Consider the following 22,924-nt stretch of genomic DNA (forward strand, 5'->3'; position numbering starts at 1 on the left):
TCGGTGTGCCCTTGTGTGTGTCATATGCTAAAAAACAATGATCTAGCCTGATTCTAATGCATGGATACATAAAGCATAGTTTTAATGTCACAAATCATTATTTGAGTGATCTTCTTTGGAAATTAATCATGATTTTTTAATGCGTTATAAGACGTTAAGTATTACTTCGCATTTCAACATGCCTTTTCAATATTGTAAGCTGTTTACTCGTTCGAATACTTGCTCAAATAAATTTTAAGCATTGATTACACAATACATGAGCTCTAAAACATTATGAGCACACCATTTCATTACTAAATACTATATGCACATGGATACAAAACTGCTGGATGTCGAATGTTGCGGATGACTAGAAATTTAAAAGACAGTCATTGAAAAACAGTCCCTATATGGGTATTAAGGACAGTTTATAACACATCAATGGTTCATAGAGCTTTAGCAATGATTTTGTGGTACTTTCACGGATGAATTTTTAATTTTTTAGTCATCCGACAATATTCCACATGTTGTAGAATTCTCCTATATATATTATGAATTAAGCAGTTGCTAAACCAAAACCAGTATATTGATTGAACTTCTCAGGGATGAAGGATTTTGTCACGTTCACATATTGGATCAAATGGGAAAATGTATTATTTTTATATTTTAACATTATTGGCGTTTTTTCCCCTCTAAAACAACAAGTATCTTATTGAACTGTCAAAACAACTGCACTTTAAAGGAGAAGTTCATTCTTTAAATGGTAAGAACACCTAAAGTGCGGAACTTGCAAAGTATATAGACTAGCTTTGGGATCAAAGGTAAAAACGTCCCTTTTACTATCTTTACATGCAAAGGTCAATTACAAGGTTGCCCTCAGACCACCAGAATCTTCATAAACAGTACTCTCTCTCTCTCTCTCACACACACACACACACATTATGTGATCCATTATATGCACCACTACAAGAAAAGGAGAGCTTGAAGGGCTGGTTGCAACACAATGGCCTATTACCACACCCCACTTTGAAACTTTCATATTTGGTGGTCATTAATCATTATGTTAAGATCATGTTCCACATGCCACTACTTTTTCTCTTTTCGTGGATGCATTCTACATAAATCCTACCAGCTTTCCGTATTGGCACTGCCCATCGTCTCTTAATTCTTCCCTTTGGTTCTCTTCTTTCCTACTCTGCATGCCTGTTCTTAACCTCTTCTTTTGATCCCCTTTCAGGTGATTCAGCTATGGATTCATGATCATCAACGTACTGCATTAATGGCACCAAAGCTTACTTTCCTCCTCTTTTGCTCCTTCATCTCTTGTTGGTCCATTTCCTCAGCCTGGTTCTTCTTGAACCCCAGGCTCCTAAATGCATACATAGCTCTTCAGGTATGGAAGCTGTCTATACATTCCGATCCGAATAACGTCACCGGAACCTGGGTAGGATACGACGTGTGCCGGTATACCGGCGTCTTCTGCGCCAAGGCCCTTGACGACAATTCTACCACTGTGGTGGCCGGAATAGACCTCAATCACTTTGATATATGCGGCTACTTGCCGGAGAAGCTCGGCCTCTTAAGTGATCTAGCTTTGTTCCATATCAATTCTAACCGGTTTTACGGCTTCGTACCGATATCATTTACAAACCTTCGCTTGCTCTATGAGCTTGACCTGAGCAACAACCGGTTCTACGGCTACTTCCCCTCGGTCGTACTCTGCCTACCATCGCTCAAATTCTTGGACATCCGATTCAACGCATTCGAGGGGAGGATCCCGCCGGCGCTTTTTGAGATGAATTTAGATGTCTTATTCATAAATGATAACAATTTTGTGTCGACGATCCCGGAAAATTTCGGAAACTCGACGGTTTCCGTCGTTGTATTTGCTAACAACAACATAAGGGGTTGCCTGCCCAAGTCCATAGGCCGGATGGGCTCGACCCTCAGCGAACTCTTGTTGCTCAATAACTCGCTGACGTCTTGTATTCCCGAGGAAATCGGAAACCTGACGGAGTTGGTGGTTTTAGACATCGGGTACAACGAGTTCGTGGGACCTTTGCCCGACAGCCTAGGAGCGTTGAACAAACTGGAACAATTGAACGTGGCCCACAACAAGCTGTCCGGCGAGATTCCGGCTACCATCTGCCATCTGCCGGCACTCCAGAACTTCACGTACTCATATAATTTCTTCGTTCGCGAGCCTCCAGCCTGCTTGAACCTGCCGAAGCAGGCAGCACTGATCGTCTCCGACGCGCAGAACTGCATCTTGGACCGGCCGGAGCAACGGCCAAAGGAGGAGTGTCTCTCATTCTTGCGGCAGCCAGTGGACTGTGCTAATTTCAGCTGCTTCCCACCGCCACCACCAGCGCTGCCACCGCCGCCGCGCCCTCCACCGCAGTTATCTTTCAGCACCATTGGCGTGGATCCGAATCTGCGAGGGCACCGGATTCGAGGTCCACATTGGCCGTGAGAATGAGATTGCTTGTCGTTTCTGCGGCTAAACTCTTCCTCCCTTAATATTGGATTGGGTAGTACGTTGGTGACCCATGTTGGATCCGTTTCATCTTTTTCCGTATCCTTCGTGTTTCTCTGTTAATATATAATTTGGAGTGCCTCCCATGTGCAATCTTGACACAGAAAATGGTGGTTAATATTTTTCCTTTTTATTTTTTTTAATGAGAACAATTTGACATTTAAAATTTAGCTTTAATTTTAAAAATGAGAAGGGGATGCAACTAGTTTTACTCGGATGGTTCCTTTACAAGGCGTTTGTTTCACTCATTTTTTAGAGGAAAGTGTCGCTTGTTACCAAACATAAACCAACTTTTATAGGAGTTATTTGGCAGCTCGAACACTTTACAAATGTTTCATAATCATGTCTCAATTTTTTTTGAGTAGTTTCATAAAACACTAATCTTAGTGTTTTTTGAACCTGCCAAAACTTTTGTGATAAATTCATGAAACACTCATACAACCAGGGTCTATAGAACTTAAACACCAAAGGGTCACCTTTTCCTACTCAGAATGAATACATTTCATATAGAAAATGCATAACTTGTCGTCGCCAATAGCTTGGATTCCGATCCTTATCGGAAAGGTGGATTTGAGCACAAACTTAGTAGCTAAAGGCACAAATGTATAGTAACATGAAAATGAGATTTACCAATAACTTTAGCCCAAACATTGTCAAAAGAACAAATCAAACAAGTATTTCTTCTAATAATGAAAGGAGGAAAAAAAAAAGAAAAGGAAAAGCTGCTTTTGTGCTACGGTTTTTAGAATGTTGAAGTCAGAGAATGGAAACTTGAAATCGAGAAATAATATCAACTGAAACAAAGGAAAAGGGCACAAGAGTAGTGAAGTTATCTGTTTACCAATCAGATGGATGCGTCGAGTCGAGTGGTGGGCACTCCATATATTGGATCCCACCCATCACTGGTGTTTCCGCGGCGACCTAAGCCTAGGATGGTGGTGACATTATTCTAGTTCTCAGCAATGGAGGCCTTGGAAGGCCTTGTCAACAAAGGTAGTGGACAGTGGCAGAGCTACATTTGGTTCAGTGTGGCCAATTGCTCATGCTAGCGTCACAAAATACTTTTATTTTGACATTGTTGTATTTAATATTTGATTATATATATATATATATATATATATTGAAAGTTTTAGATTAGTGTTTTTTTTTTTCAGGCAAAATTTTTTATTCCACACTGATAGTGGACCATGATGTGACCATAAAAGAGGAAGAAGTTGCATCTTTATAGAGTGTGGCGCGGTGTCATCCACATATTAGGATCACCCACTACTGCTCTTCGGTTTGTGAGTGATAACCCGCTCATCAACTTTCCATCGTGCGCAATCATTTTCTAAAAAATTTCTCTCACACTAGGGTACATAAAAATATGGGCGACGCAAAAATATAAGTATATGTAGGAATAACAAATCTTATATACCTTACATGTCCCTTTATATATATATATATATATATATATATGTGTGTGTGTGTTATGTGCTGACGTGATTGAGTTTGTTACAAAGGAGTATGTAAAATTTGTAAGTTTGTAGGATGCAAGATTCGTTCAGTTTAAATTTATGCATCTGTTAGTTGTCGGCTATTTACATTGATTAGTTCATTATTTATATGTTTTTCCTTCGAAAAACAGCTCAAATGGCAGTACATTTTTTTTTATGGAAATTCAAGTTTAATCTAAAACATGTTTTCAATAAAAAAAATTTGAACAACATATCTTCTGGGCCACGTTGGAAGAGAATACACATACTGCAATCAAACGCGGTGCCTAACTAAAAGGAGTCAAAATAATGCATTCCCCATACGTGCAGAAAAGTTGCTTCCTCCTACTGCCGATACTACGTGGACAATTGCATTTTTTTTTTCACAACAAAGAGCATGTTGACAATGCATTGAGCGTGATCTTTCTGTATGAAGTAAACCCTGTTTATTTCACGAAAAAATAGATTGATTCGGAAGAATACGATCATAAATCGATGATGCTTGAAATTCCCCTAGCACCTAGTTAGGTTTTGTAAATAAATGGATGAATGTTAATTCTTACCCAGAAATATCCTTTCATATCCTGCTGCAAAGAATTTGACAGTAGGGTTATCTTGGAAGGAGTTTGAGTTGAGAGTAAATTCATGCAGAAATAACCACATTTTTCTATGTTTTGGTGAAATTAACAGATGGGACTTTGATTTAACAATGACGTCTGAGCAGATTTGGAGGATGAGATTGGTGAATACACTTATAACACATCCGAATGAATTGCTGATACCTACAAAATTTCATACAAACAGCTTTAGAATATGAACCCTATGAAAAGGAACCAACCACGTGCTCGGTAAGTTTGACAAAGGGAGTCGAGTAAGGCTGGATAATTGGGTTAGGCATCCAACATTCGATGGATATTTGATAATTAACCCAACTCAGTTTCAAGCCCAGGATCAAATGTTGAGTGTCCGGCCGACCCGATAAGTTGTCAGATCAAAATTTGAGTGTCAAACAGACCCGATTAGTTGTCATACCAAGCTGACCAAATTCAACCCGATAACTTACATTTAATATTATTTTATTATGCTTATTAAGTTATTATATTTATACATTACTTTATATTAATTTTAAACAGGCCAAGCCAAGCCCCGGTCAGGCCGTAGCTCGACATGAGCCCAACTCCATGTCAGGTGGATGCCCAGTCTTAAATCGAGTATAATATAGTACTCGAGCAGAAGCCGCAAGCCGCTCAGACTACCAATCTAAACACGTCAATTCGGATTCCGGATACTACTAACAAATCTGAAGCTATATTTATTCCTGACTTTTAGAATGTCGCAAGATTCACCTCGAAACCAAACCAGATCCATTAAGATCTCTAATGAACAAAATGATCTTAACAAGAATAATCGATTGCAGAGTCCTCGCAATAATAATGAACTTTCTTTTTCTCATAGGAAGGCACCGATGCTGCCACCCTTGCCTCAATGCCAAGACAATCCACCCCGAGTATCGCATTGCGATGTCAAACCCCTATCCTCTAGCAAGATCAGCAGAGCTGTTGTTTACAAAACCAATCGCTTGACAATATGCAATTGAGCATGAATAACAGCAGAATTATTGGAGGAAATACTCCATATAACTTAAAGAATCTCTCTCTCTCTCTGGCCTGGGGCGAAGTTGGGGTCAGCCATGAGTGTGCTCAAGCACAAGCTTGTATGCGGAATTTATGTCAGTGATTTCTAGGAGGCCTTAGAAGATAAATGCTTTTTACCAACCCTTTACCAGCATCACCCACACGTTTGAGAAGCTCAATGGATCCCTGCGCAGTTGAAGCACCATTACCTTCGATTTTCCTCCTCTGAGAAATGCAATCATCTGTTAGTTTATATAGCACTTTTAAGAAACCACGACTTAGGGCAAGCAACAGCCATCACCTTTGATGGATTCTCCCACGTCAGGCCAATGGCGTCACCACTGAGGGCATCATACCACAATCCAAAAATACCAGGAAACTCTTGCTGCAAATAATCAAGATGCGAGTTTCAGAACCAATAAAGAGAACTGTTCTTCAGGCAGGCAGTAAGCAATATGTTTACCTTTATGTCTTCTACAAGACACTTTGCAGGATCGAAGTTTACCATCAGCTTCTTTTTTGCTTCTTGGGGATTGCTAATCAGATCCTTCAGCGGGAGATATGGGGCAAAGGCCTTGCTACCATTCCCATGAACAAGCGGCCTCATGCCTAATGGTTCAAGCACATTTAACATTTCTGAGGAACAAAAGAAACTGTCCGACTCATCTAAAGGCAGTCCTTCAACCTACCTAAATTGAGGTCGGAGGAGAAAAGGAGACGCTCTGGATGTGCAAGTTTATCCTCATGAAGCAAGATTACAGCATCATAATTCTTCAAGGGAGTTCTGAATAAAGACTGCAGAGCAAGTTCCACTTAGGGTCTGTTTTCTCCCACTTAACACTACAAAAGATTAGCTGCATGGAAACACAAAGGACTCACCTCCCACTTCTTCTGGCCACTCTCGCCCTGTAAAATCATCTCTGTCACAAAACTGTCCGCACTACGGGCATAGGCGACAATTCTTTTCAAGACCTGCATACATTACCAACGTGCCAAAATGGCCTTGTTGACTTTTGTGAGCTCGTACTATGACAAATTTTAAAACCTATAGTACAACTAAAAATAATTGAAGTAGAGAAACCTGTATCCCTTCAACTTACATTCTCTTGTATGGACACAAATGGACTCATCATCAAATGTAAGCATTGGCTTCAATTTTCAAAATTATTCATTCGTGCAATATTCATGTTAATAGCACACATGGCCAGTGTGATGAACATGGCCTCAGAAAGCTCAGAAAAATTAAAGAGGAAAAACTAACCTACCCACACATGGACACATACAAGGTTACTAAACGGATTGGAGTGCCCGTGCATGCTTGTTTTGCAAGACTCTTGTCTATCACCAACATATCCACAAGCCCATCATCCTGTGGCAACTAGAAGTTTTACCTTTCAGCTACCTATAATCAACGCCACAAATTGCTGCTCATTTTGGTGCATACAATATAACGATCCATGTCTCTAGCATATGTAATCAGACAAGTTGCCCAATGCAGCATGACAACTCAATTGCATATCATGGAAATAAGGAAAAAACAATTTATTGCTGAATTTTTTCTCCAAGAAATGACCTTTAGGGTATGAGTATAATTCCCCCCTATTCGGGAATTATATGAATGAATCCCCAGTTTGTTTTACTTTGTTTACCTTTTTTTCCCACAGATTTCTGTACAAATATACACACACTTACATAAATACACACATCATGTGTATGTATATGTTTCTGTATGCATCATCCGTGCCTCTACACTTCTCAATTGGCAGCAAATTCATCCACCCTTGGAAGCCGCATAACTAAAAGGGCCTTCTATGAACTATGAAGCTTTTGGACATGCTCTCATCTGGGGGTTTAAACCTCAAAACAACTTTTATATCAGCAAAAAACAAGCACATCATGTAGGCTGAATTTTCTTCAGATTCCATCTATATCAACAGCTTAGGTAGCTGAAAATACTAGAAGTAGATACCTGTAATGCGCAAGTGGCATTTTAACACAGAATGATACCACATATATTACAAATCAAGGAAGATTCCACATAAACCAGCTAAATGTTGAAGATACAAGACCAGTGAGCACATACTCGAGCAAAACCAACAAATCCTCATCTTAAAAGAAACAGAAGGAATAACGAAATACCTGGTCACAAAGAAAGCCAATCATATAAAAGAGACGAGATGGTGGAATGGTTAACCAAATGAACAAATTAAGTTGGATTAAAAACCACATGCCATAGCCGCTAGGTTATCATGAACCAAAAAAGACACCGGTTATTGACTAGGTAAACAGAAAAGTTAGCACCACATACTGTTGTACTAGGGGATAACTTTGTCCAAGCTTCAGACTTCTTATCATACTTTGTGGCCAAGAACAGTGCTGATAGTTCATTATCAGCATTCGCTTCATTAGATTTTCTGATCTGACTGAAATTTTCCTGCTCTAACAGTCATAGTAAAAAATAACGAACAAGAAAAGAAAAGAATGATAATTCATTGTGGTTCTGAAAAAAATGACAAACAAGTTAAAGCCACTAAATGATCTGCTAAACTTACATTTATTTCTGCTTCATCTTGTAACGTGAGATCACCATTTACATCAATTATTAATGGGGTGTGGGCCCAATCATACTCAGACAGCAAACGCAGAAATCTTCAAAAAGTCAAGCAAAGTATCGACAAAATTAATGCAGAGGCAGGGTAATGACTAATGATACAATGCAATAATAAAAAGGATGCAAAACATGACATACAAAAGCAACAAAAGAAACTTTCTTTTTGTCATTCTTCAGCAGTTTCTTGGGTAAGTTCTTCAGAGAAAAATGGTTCATCCAGGTTTCTCATTTATTGTGTAATGATGTTTTCTCCAACAGTGACTATTTCACTATATGGGAGCCTAAGATTGCCCATTAGCACGGACATGATTATTCAAGGATGATAACTGGAACAAAAAGGGTGCCAATCTTGACACATCTGAAGGTCAATTAATCTCAGATTAAAGAGGCATTTAATAACTATCATTCTGGAAGAGAGATTGAAAAATGTGTACCTTAAAAATCCAGCTACCCGTGAAAATGGAGCATAAAATGGAAAAGGCTTCAGAAACAAGTAAGCAACCAGCAATTCAACTGCTTCCTCTTTCAGAACATTGGAAAATAAGTGGGACGCAACCCACCGTTTGGCAAGGCTTCACATCACAAGGGGAAAAAAATCAGTACCCAATTTATTTTGGAATCCTATTCCAAATGTGTATTAGGCCATCTCAAACTCACCGAACAACTGGCCCATAGATAGGGTATCGTCCTTGCAAACCATTCAACATAGAAGAATGGCAACTTTGGAGAAACAGATCATTGTCTACAGGAGTTGTGTTATGTATTAGGGTGCCCATTCCTGTTTACAAACAAATTGGAGTCAAATAGAACAATTTCCAAGTACCAGGATAGAGTAAGACTGAATAGTGAGTTTACTAAGGACATCTACCTTGTTTTTTCAGCAAGCTTCTATCTCTCTCATGCAAAAGTCTAAGATGAAATGCATAGCCTGACAGTAGGACATTCACCTCATCTTTAGTAGCTATACACATCATTCTCCAGTGCTTCTGCAAACTGCAAGAACAAAGTCCAATCAACTGAAACGAACAGGAAGCAATAGGAAATGATAATTTAATGTATCGAACGGCATATTGAAACTGCACTAATTACCTTTCTCCAATCTTGAGAAGAAAAGCAGTCTTTGTCTTCTCTAATGCAATACTATCCAATGGCCAATTTCCTGACCCTTCCAACTACAAACAAGAAATCAAACACAGAATATCCCACCAGAATGTACCCAGTCAGTATGTCATATGGTCATGAACTGTCATTGGTGTGATCAATGCAATAGTAAAGAATCAGATAATACCTGAATCATAACTTCCATTGGCTGGACACAAGTTGGAATGGCACTTCTGCTTCCAAGCCTAACGTCCTTTTCATGAGCAAGGGGATGAGGTTCAGGAGGGAAGACTGATGCGCGCCGAGATGCTAAGAATATGAAACACCCCAAGGAGACATAATAAGTATGCAGGAGATACAGTCAATGAACTTAGATTATTAAGTAAGACAGCAAATAAATAACCCCAAATAATTTTATTTTCCATGCACAATAACGAAGGAAAGAAAAAAGAAAAGACAGCAAACCAAAGGACCCAAGCAAGTTGATGACACAGTTACACTTGATTGGCACTAAGACAAATCTTTCTAGTCATCCCACACGGAACTTTCCACAAGAATTGGAGTCAGTGGAATCAGAGCCACTAGACAACTCAGTGACATACTACTTACTCTTACATCATGTAAGAATGACATATTGACATGTAATTTGTCATCTTCAAGCCCAACTTTTCGCATTGTCTTACACTGTAGTTGATTCAATTCTGGGAATTATTGAAGAATTAGTTGGATAAGGTCAATATTTCCAACAGAAAAGTTGGCTCTAAATTAGGATTGGCTAAAAGTATGAATCTCAATCCGACCATGAATCCATTCCAAACTGTGTAGTACACGTCAGACTCCTTGGTCCATGTTTCAAAATGGGCTGGATGGGAAGCCCGCCAGATGGTGCCACAAGCATGGAGGTACTGCAAGCAATGCACCACAAAGGCGCGCACCATCATTCCTCGGCCACGACAACAACGTTCTGCAAGCAGGATCAACCGCCTAGGCTTCAGCCACCATCGTGGCTGGCACCAAACCATGCCCCGAGCCGAAAGCCAGACCAGCCATGAGCCGTTCCGCATACGACCAAGGCACGCCCCTCCTTTTGATTCCAAAGTTTGCCTCGTGTAGGCCGATGCGGGTGCCGCCACACCAAAAGCATGTAACCATGTAAGAAGTTGTCTCATAGAGTTCATAAGCTACACATGTTGTCATGAGCGAGATTATCTGTTCAAGTCTTGCATGGATGCTCTGTTGACAAAAGAAACTTTGCTTCCATGACTTGCTCATTATAGTAACATATAAAAGGACCAATCAAATGCCAGTGATGACCAATATTCTGTTTCTTCACCTGACTACCAAGTTACCAATGAGTTGTTTCCAACCCAATATGAAACTAACAACAATCAAGTTATCAATGAGTTGATTCCAACCAAACTGAAACTGTCAACCCCAACTTAAACATTGGGGAGGAAATCATAATGAAATGCTTGGAAACCTGAGTCTAATAGCTGCACACTAGAGATTCGCAAAGGGAGATCTTCTAGGCTCCGCAAACGTTTGGATAGAACATCAAATGCCTTTCCGATATCACCGGAGTATGAAATTGTGTCTGCAGAATTCAGAAGCTACTTGTTACTCTGGTATACCTAATTTGACAGAGGACCAAAGATCATCACAAAATTAAGCCAAAAAGAGAAAGTTTTGTGACAATACCTCTTGACCCATTTAGAAGACAAAAATCAAGCTGATCACAAACAACAACAATCCGCTCCTTCGGAATGGCAAGATGGGAAGAAAGAATATGCTCAGCAATTGCCTTTATTATAAGATGATTTTCCCATTCACGAAACTCCCACACTGTCAAAAAGGGCAAAGATCCAATATCCATAGTGTGTCCCAGATGGTACCCTCCTACTTACAATCACATAGTAAATAATAGAAAGCAATACCTACAGATTCTGCAATAGTTCCATCTAGAAAACGTCGTGTCTCAACTTTAGATCCCCAAAATTTTTTGTATTTAATAACCTGTAATGTACAAAGAGATTGTCATGACAACAAAGATCAAGTGACTCAACAAAACGAATAGGCTAATAACTTTTATTTTAACTTTTTAGCAATATGAAATCAAATGACAAATTCATTGCCTCCTCTTTGTTCTCTGGATTTGGGCCAATATCTTTTAATCGGAAACCCTTCTCAGAAGAAGCGATCACGATCCCAACAATTAAGGGTCCATCACCAAGCCCTTTGAGCCCCTGTCAACCAAAAGAAGGCATACTTTAGAAAAGATCAGGTCATTCTGGAGAACATGGCATCTAAGTTAAAGCTGTACATTAATTAGGAAAACTAACATCTTCTAAACTCCATTCAGGGGGCACATTTCTCCAAACTGCCCGGACAAATTTTGCCCTATCACTGAGCCCTTCTACCAAAAGAGAGTAAACATTCCCCTCAGAGATCCTCCACAGCTCCTTATCCAAGCAAGGTTTTGATGCTTTGGTATCATCATCATCTTTCAAGTATATCCTGACAAAACACATAAAAGTTAATCACGGTAATGGAATCGCTCATCAGACAAAAAAAATAATCAAAAAGTAATGGAATCCCAGTTTCACCAAGCAAATTACAAGCCCAACAGAATGCATGTACTTTTTACTAATATGGCAAAATTCCAACATAATTTAATAAATGTTCTTGTCCAATGAAGTCCTCGAATATTTCCTGTTATTATTCTTCAGGTCCAAATAAAACAAAGTGAAGCAAAAGAAAATATAGAACATGTAAGTGGAGAACCCCTTTTGCTTACCATAATAAATTTTGAAAACTAGAAAAACTCAAGAAAAGACTGATAAAAAGCGGAGAAAGTTGATATCCAGAATGCAAGTTGAGAGATCAGACGTAACTGAACAAAATTGCATGCACAGCTATAGAAACATAGCAACATAAATCATCTTCAAAAGCAAGGAAAGATAGATAACGTCCATACAGATCATAATCTCAATTTATACAGGATGTTGAACAAGATGATCGGTCAAGAGCAGCACTTTCTGTGTCATGTATGGAAGATCTAGAAGAATAGTGAAGGATACTTTCAAGATCATCAAGGTGCAATGCCCGTGCATGTATATGACAAGAGACCTGAACACCAAAATGAATCCAGGCAAATATCTTGCAAAGAAACTTGTCCATCACCATTTGTCTTTTCCTCCTCCCTAAATGCCACTCTTTCAAAAAAACGGACTCCTTTCTCCCACTTATGCAGCTTATTGCCTCCATCGTGTTATTCCGGGACAAAAATTCCTGCTTAGTGGACTATCACACCATGCATCATTACTATACCAAATTTCTGAAGTCAGATTATTAACATTAGCTACATCCAACAACACAGAAGTCTTTTGAACTCCCAAGGTGCAAAAAAAGAAGCAAATAATTCTTCTCCTTGTGACATGCCACAAGCAAGCAATACCAGAAATACAGAAATCTTTATGATGCACTTTGATAATAACAAATGTAACATTAATTTAGACAAGGATAACACACAATGTTGCAATAATCCAACTTATTCAGATAACCATTTTACGAAGCATACCTTATACAATAATCAAACTTGGCAGCAAAGTCTACCCTGACTACAAAAACTTCTTCAAAACCGGCATCGTTTTGTTTGTCCATGCAATTAAGCGTCCATCTGGCCTCATCCCGAAGCTGGAAAATGGTTGCAAACATTTCATCATGAAATCGAGCAAAAAGGGGAAAAGGGGGAAAAAACTAAGATCATTGAAAAACAGATACCTCCAGCAAGGCACTCCTGGTCATTCTGAATGCAAGGTTAAAACCAAATGGATCACACAATGAAAAACTAAATACCTGCATATACTTCCTCTGTTCCTGTCAATTTTGAAAGAAAGAGTTCCATAACAAAGAAAAAAAATTCAGCACGTAAGTAAAGGTAGCTGTCAGAATGGAATTTTTAAAAATTTAGTTACAGATACAGTAATTTGAAGGTACATATCAAAAAACCCAAAATTGTGAGGTACATGACGCAACAGATAACATGAACCACTTGAATAAACCTGAATTTTGGATAAACATGGATGAACTGACACATATCCTATGTAAACCACAGGAAAACAATTTCTAGTTCTTCTTTTCTCCTTCGAATTTGCAGATGGTGTATAACAGAACAACATGAATCAGAACTGCATTTAGCATATATAACAATTAAGGATGTATGAACATATTCACTGTCCAAGCAATTAAGATTTCAGTGAAAGAATGTCACCACAAGAGTATCTTAAGGGTGGAAAAAAACTTCTTCTCTAAGAAACAAAACACTGCTGCAGATATACTTCATAGTTACCTCATAATTTTCAATTGCTAGCAAAAAGCAACCACCTCAAGAAAGATTTGGATAGTCTACCTCTTCTGAAATATTATGCTGGGATGCTGAATGAAGAAACAAAACTTTGTCCAACAACTTTGAGGTGGCTGCAGAAATTGGCAGAAGAAATCAACACACTGTACTAGCATGTCAGGATTTCTTTCAAAAGCAAAGAAAATGAGACCAACCTAAATGAGAACTTTTTCCAATGGCAGGGAGTGCAAATGAGAGCATTGACAAAGAATGCCAATCAGACAAAAAAAGAAGAAGAAAAAAGCTGATAAAAATGTACTAAGGAAAAGGTTTACAAAATATGCTAATATCATATGCAACCATATCCATCAAATGGCAGGGAGTGGAAATGAAAGTATTGACAAAGAATGCCAATCAGAAAAAATTAGCTGATAAAAATGTACTAAGGAAAAAGTTTAATGCTGATATCATATGCAACCATATCGATCAACCATGCCAATCTACAAGTAAGCAATAACAAAAACATTCAACATTCAAGGAGACATTAATCAATTAACAATTTAAAATAGCAATAACTCAGTCCCTGATTTAAGCGTACCACTAGAAATTTTCCTTAGAATGATAAATACACGCTCTTTGTTTATAGGAAGAATTAAGAAAATACATGCTTATGCTGTCAAAGAGCAAATAACATAAGAAGAGCTTTTTCTTTGTCTGACCATGCTGCTGTGACGCTGTCCAAGATTTTCTTGACCACTTACTGGATATTGGATGTGATAGGGTAAAATGTTAGTTATTGCTACTAAAAAACATCCAAATAAAACTGTCATAAATCTCACGATATATACAACATGGAAATAAGGAGAGAGCAAAGAAGCCTAATAAATAATAATCAAACAAGAACAAGGCAAAAGTCCAAAAACTTTGCAAATGAACTGGAGGATGCACAAACCTAAGAAGTCCAAAGTCACCCGAAATATCTGGATTGGCTTCATAGACTGCCTGACACGAGCCCCACCAAGATCTGTTGTAAGGTATGCTAGTATAACAGACAGCAGGAAACCATTCAAGCAGTCATGGGTATATATGGAACTTCTATTTCTAACCCAAATCTGCAATTGTCAAGTTATAAGTTTGTCAGTAAAGGTCATTAGAGAAAAAAGAATTAAATAACAAATCCATTCTCAAAGTTTTATTTGTCAATTTCATCGATGTCATTATGCAACGTGAACCACCTAGGTTGTCTATCCTGAATAAACAAAATGACGTAAAAGAGAAGAAGCTGAGGAAAACAGTCAGAAAGTAAATTCAGTTGATTATGAAAGCAGCTCGAAAGCAAACATAAATGACATAACAATAACTTTAGATAACTTACTTTTAACAGGAGTAATGCCTGGCTCAAGTCCTTCCACCCAAGAAAAATATCTTTGACAAAATCTGCAGTTCTCTCCAAAAACATGTCTTCCAATATGCTACTGTTGTAATTGGGTGAAGCTTGAGAATCTACTTCAATAAATTTACATAATACAAACTCATTTAAACTTACACAGATCAACCATATGTTTGGAGAAAGTTCATTGATAACAAGTTAACAACATAGGTTAAAAAGAAACCAAGAACAAGTTACAGATGAACAGTGACAAGTACCTTGGTTTGCAGAGCGGATGTTATTACGGCTTAAACCTAACTTTGAAATTGCAAATACATTAGCTGTACATGGGATGATCCTTACAAGAAACCCAGACGCTGCCCCAAGATCAAGACCTACCAATTTGAAAGGAGTAATGCCATAAAAGATCCAATAGAACCAGGTAAAAGAGCCCAATATAATTTTGATAATGATCAAAAGATACAAGCTTGATGCACATGAACCAAATTCCTCCCATATCCAACCACCGTACTGTAAAAAACATGTCAGATGATCAATCAAGACATGCTTCTAAGTCAATGGCCTTGCATGTTATTGTTACAGGTTCGAATAATAAGAATATATATATATATATATATATATATAAAGCAAATGCCCCCCATAACCAACCACCACACTATAAGAAACATATCAGGTAATAAATCAAGACAAGCTTCTAATTCCACATCCTGTATGTTTACCACTATTCATTCAAAGAATAAGCACACACACATACACTCTTTGGAGATCATTGAAAGAAATTCCGTATATGCTAAGTGCACGTAACCCAACATTGCATACTGAAGCCCTCTCAATGCTCTTAATTCTGTTCTTTTGCTTAAAAAATTTCAAATATTACAGTTCTAACTTCTAACTTCTATGTATTAACAGAACCACCTTCAAATTTGATCTCCATTGCCAGATAGGCCATCATCAACAAAAATATGAAGCTATGGTGAAGCAACTGTATCTTTTTATAATTTATACAGATCAGAAGAAAAGCTTGAAGAAAAACAATTTGGATCACTGAAAATATCATGATGTTAACCAAAAATTTGAGAAAACAAAAAAAATGGCATTTTTTTAAAAAAACGTAAAAATAATTTTATTGTGTTTTTTATATTTTTTTCCTTGTTTTCCCGATTTTCTCTTTTTTAACCTTATAATTAAAATACCTGTCATCATTAAAACATTACTTTTATCACTTTATCCAGTTTTTTATGTCTTCTTATTAGGTTTCTCATTTATTCATTTTGACCTAATTTTTATAAGTATTTTTATTTTCCAAAAATTTTCTGACACTTTCCCAAGAAAAATATCTGAAAAAATTTGTCACTAAAAGCCCAAGAACAACATTTGTGACAATGGTTTGAACTTTGAATTAATAAATTTGAAATACAAAAAAAAAAAACTGTAACCAAATAAATTACAAAACTAAAAAATTATACGCAAAGGTGCATAAGGTAAACATACCTAGATGTACAACCAAAATTGGTTTCCTCGCCTCATTCTGAAAGGTTGACCACTGTAGTTCACGGACAATTCTGCATGATTTCAAATGCATTGCAATAACAGAGAGGTACAAACATCTTTTTGCGTGGTATCTGTGATCCAAGAAGTCCTTCTCGCGGAAGCAGCTCTACATCAAGGAACCAATTAATCATTTTACTACTACAATATCTTTATTAGCAAAGTGACCAAAAACTTTTGCAGTAAAAAATGTGTTTCACTATTGCTCATTTCCTTGGGGGAATTTTTTTTTTTTTTGCTGTCCATTTTTCTTTTTGTTAAACTTATTTGCTTACACCAGTCAACAAAATTGAACGTATTAGAATGCAATTTTGTGATCCGAAGCTACAAGAGTAGGTAGCAAACTTGTTTCAGTATTGCTAATAGGATAAAAAAGTTGCTGTCGGAACATGACAAAGTTCAAAAACTCCAACAACTTCGTTTAATAAAATACTCAGGATTGTTAATATCTGTGTTACGATTGCAATGCTTTAAAACAGCGCTAGTTCTGCAGTATGTTTATGAAACAAAATACAGAGAGAATGAAGTTACTTATACAGGCACTACCTTAGGCATGCGTACAAGCACATCAACGTTTGTAACTGGCTTCGCAACTGCTTCAATTGCATAGCTTCCAACTATTTGATAGGTTTCCGGCTTTTTGAATATAAATTCTACCTTATCAACAGGTACACCAAGGTCCCCCACGAATTTGGGTGCTAGACTAGCATCAACCTGAATTAAGAAATCTCTCAAAAACAAAGGAATAAAAGATCTGGGAGGAACAGAGAAGAATCCTGCAACTTATAGCAGAGCTTGACAAAGTGGTGAGGTAAACCATCTATAAAATGCACAAGATAATAGAATGGGCATACATGCTGCAAAATAAAAGAAAAGTGAGGTACAATAAGAAGCAACCAAACGGGACTAGCAATTAATGGAGGTGTAAAGAGAGGGAAATAGGTGACCTTCTGCTCTGGAATGCTAGCCACAGTTTCTTCTATAGCCGATAAGGCATCACCAAGTGACTTCTTGATCAACGAATAATCCACTTCAACCTCCTTCAGGAGTTGCTCCACCTTGAAATTTGTTGTGTCCAACTCCATCCTAGATTTTCGGATTTCTAGGTCCCCACTTTTCTTTTTCTACAGTAGGGAACCTCTCACTTTGGATGAACACTGACAGCTAATGTGGTAGCAAAAAACAGCAGTTAAATACACCTTTAAATTAGGTGTGTCCAACTGCTTGACTGCCGTAATGTCTTCGATGAATTTAACTGTTAAATGTACCGGTGTCTTTGTAACCCTTTAAGTTCACTTGTCCCAAAAGCATTTCCCACTGATCCGACTATGAAATAAGTACCGTCGATTTTTCTCGCGAAGTGATTGTGTATACTATCTCCCGAATGCAGAGGGACGAAATAATGCCATTCAAGCAAACAGCTCTCCCTGACTAGCTGCAATAACGCAAGGAATCGTGAAGCCCAATGGGGAAGACGTTCCGACAAATGTGACTGTACTCTCCGGACAACAGTAATCCCGATCGTAATCTGGTCACCAAAAAAAAAAAAAAATCGACATCTGAGATGACAGCAAACTTAGCACGGTCGCAGGCGCGCACACGCACATAAAATCGAGGCTGGCCCCTCTCGGAGCCAGCCAGGAGACGGAGAGAGCCCAGACGCGAGTTTCTCTTCCGACGGCCATATAGACTGCGAGGCAGGGCACAGAGAGAGAGAGTACCTGGACTGACCGGAAGACGACGACGGGGAGCCGGGAGAGAACCAGCGGAAGGCGGAAGAAGTACCCGGAGAGAGAGGAGGAGGGAGTGGGCGGGGAAATACGGAGGGAGTTGAGAAAAGACGCGGGACGAAGCGACTCGATTGGAAACCCTCGTCGCCCGTTTCTTGAAGGTTTTTCTCTTAACATGCACCCCAACCTTATGGAAATTTGTCAAATTCATGCCTACTTAATTGAAAAAATCATTTTACCGGCTGTGACTCTCAGTTGAAACAAAACATTTTTACTCTTTATAATATGGAAAAGTTGGGAGTACTTTTCCTAAGCCGACGATACGACCATGCAAGTTTATGAGTTTTTTTTTATTTATTTAAAGGCGAATTTGTGTTAAGTGTGTAATTATGAAAAAAAAAGTTTATAACAAGGGAGGGGTGGAAGCCGTCCCTTTATTATGAACATGGGGCCTTCCCACTAAACTCGTACACCCACTGTCGAGGTTACAAAAGTTTTTGATAGTTTTGGATTTGAGATTATTAGAATTTGAGCACCATAGATTTAAGATTATGACAAGTCCTTTTCAATCTTAAATCCAGCATTTTCTCAATGCAAACAAGTATGATCTTTGCCACATCAAATCCATAGTTTTTAAATTCGACGACTCTTTGAGACTGACTATCAAATGCGTCCCTTAGTTTTAAAAAAATATATTTCTAAATTCTGAGTAGATCAAACCACTAATGCGTCGAATGGGTATTTCCAGAATTATATTATGTCCTCGATTCTTTTTTTGCTGAGTTTATCGATTGGATCTCATCTCTTTTCCTCACTCCATCCATGACTCTCCCTCTCGCATGCACTCTGTCTCTCTTTCTGAAACCCTAACCCAAAAGGCCCACATCTGATCGGTTTTGCCATTTTTGAACGTTTGTTTCAGGTATCATCGGCACTGCTGAATGTAGTTCTGGCAATCTCATCGGCACTGCTTTCTCTCAAGTCGATTGTAGTTCCGGCAATCTCATGGTAACCCAGGTTCCTGTTGGAACTGATTGAACAAAGTGGGCATAACATGGAGATGGAAGATCTTCCAAATATCATGGAGATTTAAATAACATGGAGATTTTAGTTCCATCTTGTTTTGCCGCCGGAAACCTAGCTTCTTGAGATCCCAACGAAAGTATGAAGCTCAAGAACAAACACGAAGCCAAACATCTTTCCCGGCCGCTCCTCCCAACAGTGTCGCCTATGTGGACGATGCCCTGCTTCCTGCCAAACTTTTTCGCCGGCAGGGGCCGAGAAATTGGCTGGAGCCTCAATTAAAAAAAAAAATAATTAAGAAACGCACCACCTTGCCAATGCAATCCAAACTTTTTCTTGCATAATGAACAAAACAATACAACTAAAAGGATTAATCAGCAAGAAAATTGTTCATACGAAAGGCATCGTAACGATTCCGTTCTGACATACTTTTCGATTCATAAGGATATTTTAAACGGCAGCAATTATGTAAACTTATGCTTATCTTATTGGGCAAGGAGATGAATGTGTAAATAAAAAATGCTAGAACAAAAAAAAAAAAAAGTAATTGCAAACATGACTACATGAGTGGCGCAAATTCAGTAACGTGTGTGATTCTTGTGTGGTTGTACGGGGAGAAAAAGTGTGGTTGTAGAGGGAGAAGAAAAGGCCGAACCCAGTGTCCCGAGTTTTGTCAGTGGTTCGTACTAAACCCACGAGTTTCACAAGCCAGCTACCCTCACAAATTCAATATTATGTTATCAATTACTTGGAAAATGCCCAAGTGTGTGAGGAAACTATAAATTATTTAAAGAAAGGACTGTTTTGAAGAAACCATTACTTTAATAAAAAGAAAGATTAAAGAAGGGAAAAAATGAAAAACTTCAACTACAAGGGTTTACTAGCCAATTGATCAGCAAATTAATATTATTAAATAATTCACACACACATATATATATATATATATATATATATATATATAAGAAATCAGACCCTGTAGATATTATGTTTAAAGTGTTTTTTTTTTTAAATCTAACCTTACCAATATGATTTTAAGATAAGATGATGCAAAACATGTATTAGTGTTTACCATTTGAGTTGTAATAGTGTTTTTATAACAAGCATAGCATTAACATTTTGATAATAAAAAAATCAACAATTTTCATAAAGACAGCTTGAATCAAAGCATATGTTATATAAACAATAGTTCTTATAAACATATTAAGATGTTTATATTTTTATTTAAAAATAAATTTTTAACAAAAAATAAAAAGGTCTGATTTTTATCCCTGACCTTACCAATCTCTCTCTCTCTCTCTCTCTCTCTCTCTATATATATATATATATATATATATATATATATATATATATATATATATATATATATAAGATGTGCGTAACTAAGGTACCATTGAAACTTAAAGATGGGGAAAGATTAGTTCTGTCAATCAATTATGTTATTAACTAAAAGTTTATCAGAATTGATTGACAACATTATCAAGAGAGAACTTCACATTTCGCATTGTAGGATTCAACATGAACACGATCAGAGTCCTAAAAGTTCATCAGAATTGATTGACACATTTGACGCAATTAAATAGTCGCAGAGAGAGAGCTGCGCATTTCACATTGTAGGATTCCACACGAACACGATCATAGTCCAGAGCCATTGACGTCCACTGAACGAATGTGAAACTGCAAGTTCGCCGAGATTAATCCGCCTTACTGTTTCCCGGTGAATATCGTCTCAATGAAGTCATTCAGGGAAGACAGAGAAGGCCGCCATAAATCTGCCTTACTCTTTCCCGGTGAATATCGTCTCAATGAAGTCGTTCAGTGAAGACAGAGAAGGCCCCAATCCGCTTCCATGTTCCTGCTTTCTCCACGCACCTCTCAGCATCTCCCTCACTTCGCCGGCCTTCTTCCTCACCTCCTTCCGCTTCACCGTGTCTCCCATCACCAACTTCGCCACCCTTGCCACCTCCTCCTTCCTCACCTCCTCTTGGTTCCCCCTCGCCAACTCTACCCCCGCCCCTATCTGCTCCACCACCATCTCCGAATTGTAGAACTGCTCCGCCGCCACCGGCCACCCTATGATCGGCACCCCGCACATGAAGCTCTCAAGTAGCGAGTTCCATCCGCAGTGGCTCAAGAACCCGCCGGTGGACTCGTGAGACAAAATGGTCAGCTGGGGAGCCCAGTTCCTCACCACCAATCCACGCTTCGTCTCCATCATCCTCTCCTCGAACCCTTCCGTCAACCACTCCGACGACCTGAACTCTTCCTCCGGGCTAAACTCCACGGGCGGCCGCACCACCCATATGAAAGTCACCCCGCTTTCTTCCAAACCCATCGCCAACTGTCTCATCTGAGACGCAGAGATGTTGTGTTGCGACCCGAAAGATACGTAGAGAACCGAGCCACGCGGGTGAATATCGAGCCATTTCGAGCAGTCCTCGCTCGAGACCATGGCCACCTTCCCGAGCCGCTCCTGTTTGCTCGATCGGCTGTCGACGGCGAGGAAGGAGGAGGGGAGCACGGGGCCGATGCACCAGACGGGCTTTCCCTGAAACATGGAGCGGAGTCGGTCCACGCCCTCGGGCTCCATCTCTTCCACCGTGTTGACCAGTACACCGTCGGCGGCGAGGTTCATCGTCAGTTCTTCTCCGTAGAAGACGGACCAGGGATCGGACCCCGTGGCGCTCATGGCAATCCTGGAGAGCTGGGTTCGATGGAGACGAACGTGGGGGAAGTCGGGCAGCGCAAACTCATCTTCGTCCGTCTTCGTGTGGGGGAGGTGGCGCCAGAGCGATATGTAGGTGACGATGCCGTGAGCGCTGCAGGTGTAGAAAAGGGTGTGGAAGATGCCGAGCCGCCGGGCAACGTCGACGGTCCAGCCGAAGAATTGGTCGGCGATGAGGCAGATCGGATTACTGCCATCACCGTCGGAGGAGATGAGGTCAAGGAGGAGGGACTCGAGGGCGGGGCGGAGGGCGCGGGAGCCGAAGTTGAGGCGGATGCGGAGCTGGTAGTTGAGGTCGGAGTTGGACTCGGCATGGGGAGGGAGGCCGTGGGCGGAGGGGTCGAAAGGGAGGGCGGCGAGGCGGACGGGAGGGGAAGGAGGGAGCATGGACCTGAGGTTGGCGACGTTGAGAGGAGTGCCGACGATGGTGATGGTGCAGGAGGGGTGGTGGCGGAGAATCAGCTCCGCCAGCGCCACGAAGGGGTTGAAGTGGCCATGCCCCATGTAGGGGAACATCACTATGTGCACCATGGAGCTCGAGAGGTCAGATCTAGAGGCGCTCTCTTGCTGATTCTCAAAGATAAGCGAGGAGTACGTAGAAGGAAAGAGAAGAGATCGACTCTCGGATGAAGAAGAAGCATGCAGAGGCGCTTCTCTCCTTCCTCTATAATAAGAGGGGCAGCTGCGGGACATCTTTCCCATCTGCACATGGCTGTGTCCCCAGCATGCACCAACAGTGGGTCCCGTTTGAAGTACGAAAAAGTGAGGACGTTAGATTCCTTAAATGTTAGGCGTGTCAAGAGAATATCCATATGATTGTAAAAATGATATAA

At 39.5% G+C, this 22,924-nt stretch overlaps 3 protein-coding genes across 5 annotated transcripts; 1 reads left to right on the plus strand and 2 right to left on the minus strand.

Annotated features, from left to right (window-relative positions):
- The first annotated feature begins 1,113 nt into the window (after positions 1-1,113).
- LOC116248306 (leucine-rich repeat extensin-like protein 4) lies at positions 1,114-2,671 on the plus strand. The gene has a single exon (XM_031621031.2). It carries the CDS (start codon positions 1,259-1,261, stop codon positions 2,450-2,452), a length of 1,194 nt encoding a protein of 397 aa, XP_031476891.1. The 5' UTR covers positions 1,114-1,258; the 3' UTR covers positions 2,453-2,671.
- Positions 2,672-5,365: 2,694 nt separating this feature from the next.
- On the minus strand, positions 5,366-18,497 carry LOC116248304 (uncharacterized). Of its 3 annotated transcripts, XM_031621027.2 has the most exons (27): positions 18,338-18,497; positions 17,564-18,144; positions 17,163-17,330; positions 16,560-16,725; positions 15,326-15,442; positions 15,054-15,181; positions 14,631-14,790; positions 13,745-13,812; positions 13,117-13,212; positions 12,914-13,029; positions 11,676-11,850; positions 11,469-11,579; positions 11,271-11,349; positions 11,035-11,178; positions 10,817-10,930; positions 9,524-9,645; positions 9,325-9,407; positions 9,104-9,228; positions 8,893-9,013; positions 8,670-8,807; positions 8,177-8,273; positions 7,933-8,058; positions 6,504-6,596; positions 6,314-6,419; positions 6,088-6,233; positions 5,926-6,009; positions 5,366-5,849 (listed from the first exon to the last, which is right to left on the minus strand). In XM_031621027.2, the coding sequence occupies exons 2-27, from the start codon at positions 17,699-17,701 to the stop codon at positions 5,721-5,723; spliced, it is 3,150 nt and encodes a 1,049-aa protein (XP_031476887.1). In that variant the 5' UTR covers positions 17,702-18,144; positions 18,338-18,497; the 3' UTR covers positions 5,366-5,720. The 3 variants fall into 3 exon arrangements, 2 of the variants coding, with proteins under 2 accessions (XP_031476887.1, XP_031476888.1); XR_004170993.2 differs by lacking the exons at positions 5,366-5,849; positions 5,926-6,009; positions 6,088-6,233 and having other exon boundaries at positions 6,372-6,419; positions 7,933-8,063; XM_031621028.2 differs by lacking the exons at positions 5,366-5,849; positions 5,926-6,009; positions 6,088-6,233; positions 6,314-6,419; positions 6,504-6,596 and having other exon boundaries at positions 6,603-8,063.
- A 2,290-nt stretch (positions 18,498-20,787) lies between these two features.
- On the minus strand, positions 20,788-22,813 carry LOC116248305 (UDP-glycosyltransferase 92A1-like). Its single transcript, XM_031621030.2, has one exon. The coding sequence runs from the start codon at positions 22,791-22,793 to the stop codon at positions 21,144-21,146; it is 1,650 nt and encodes a 549-aa protein (XP_031476890.1). The 5' UTR covers positions 22,794-22,813; the 3' UTR covers positions 20,788-21,143.
- Positions 22,814-22,924: the final 111 nt, after the last annotated feature.

Source organism: Nymphaea colorata, chromosome 2 (genome assembly GCF_008831285.2).
Source record: "Nymphaea colorata isolate Beijing-Zhang1983 chromosome 2, ASM883128v2, whole genome shotgun sequence".
NCBI classification, from domain to species: Eukaryota; Viridiplantae; Streptophyta; class Magnoliopsida; order Nymphaeales; family Nymphaeaceae; genus Nymphaea; species Nymphaea colorata.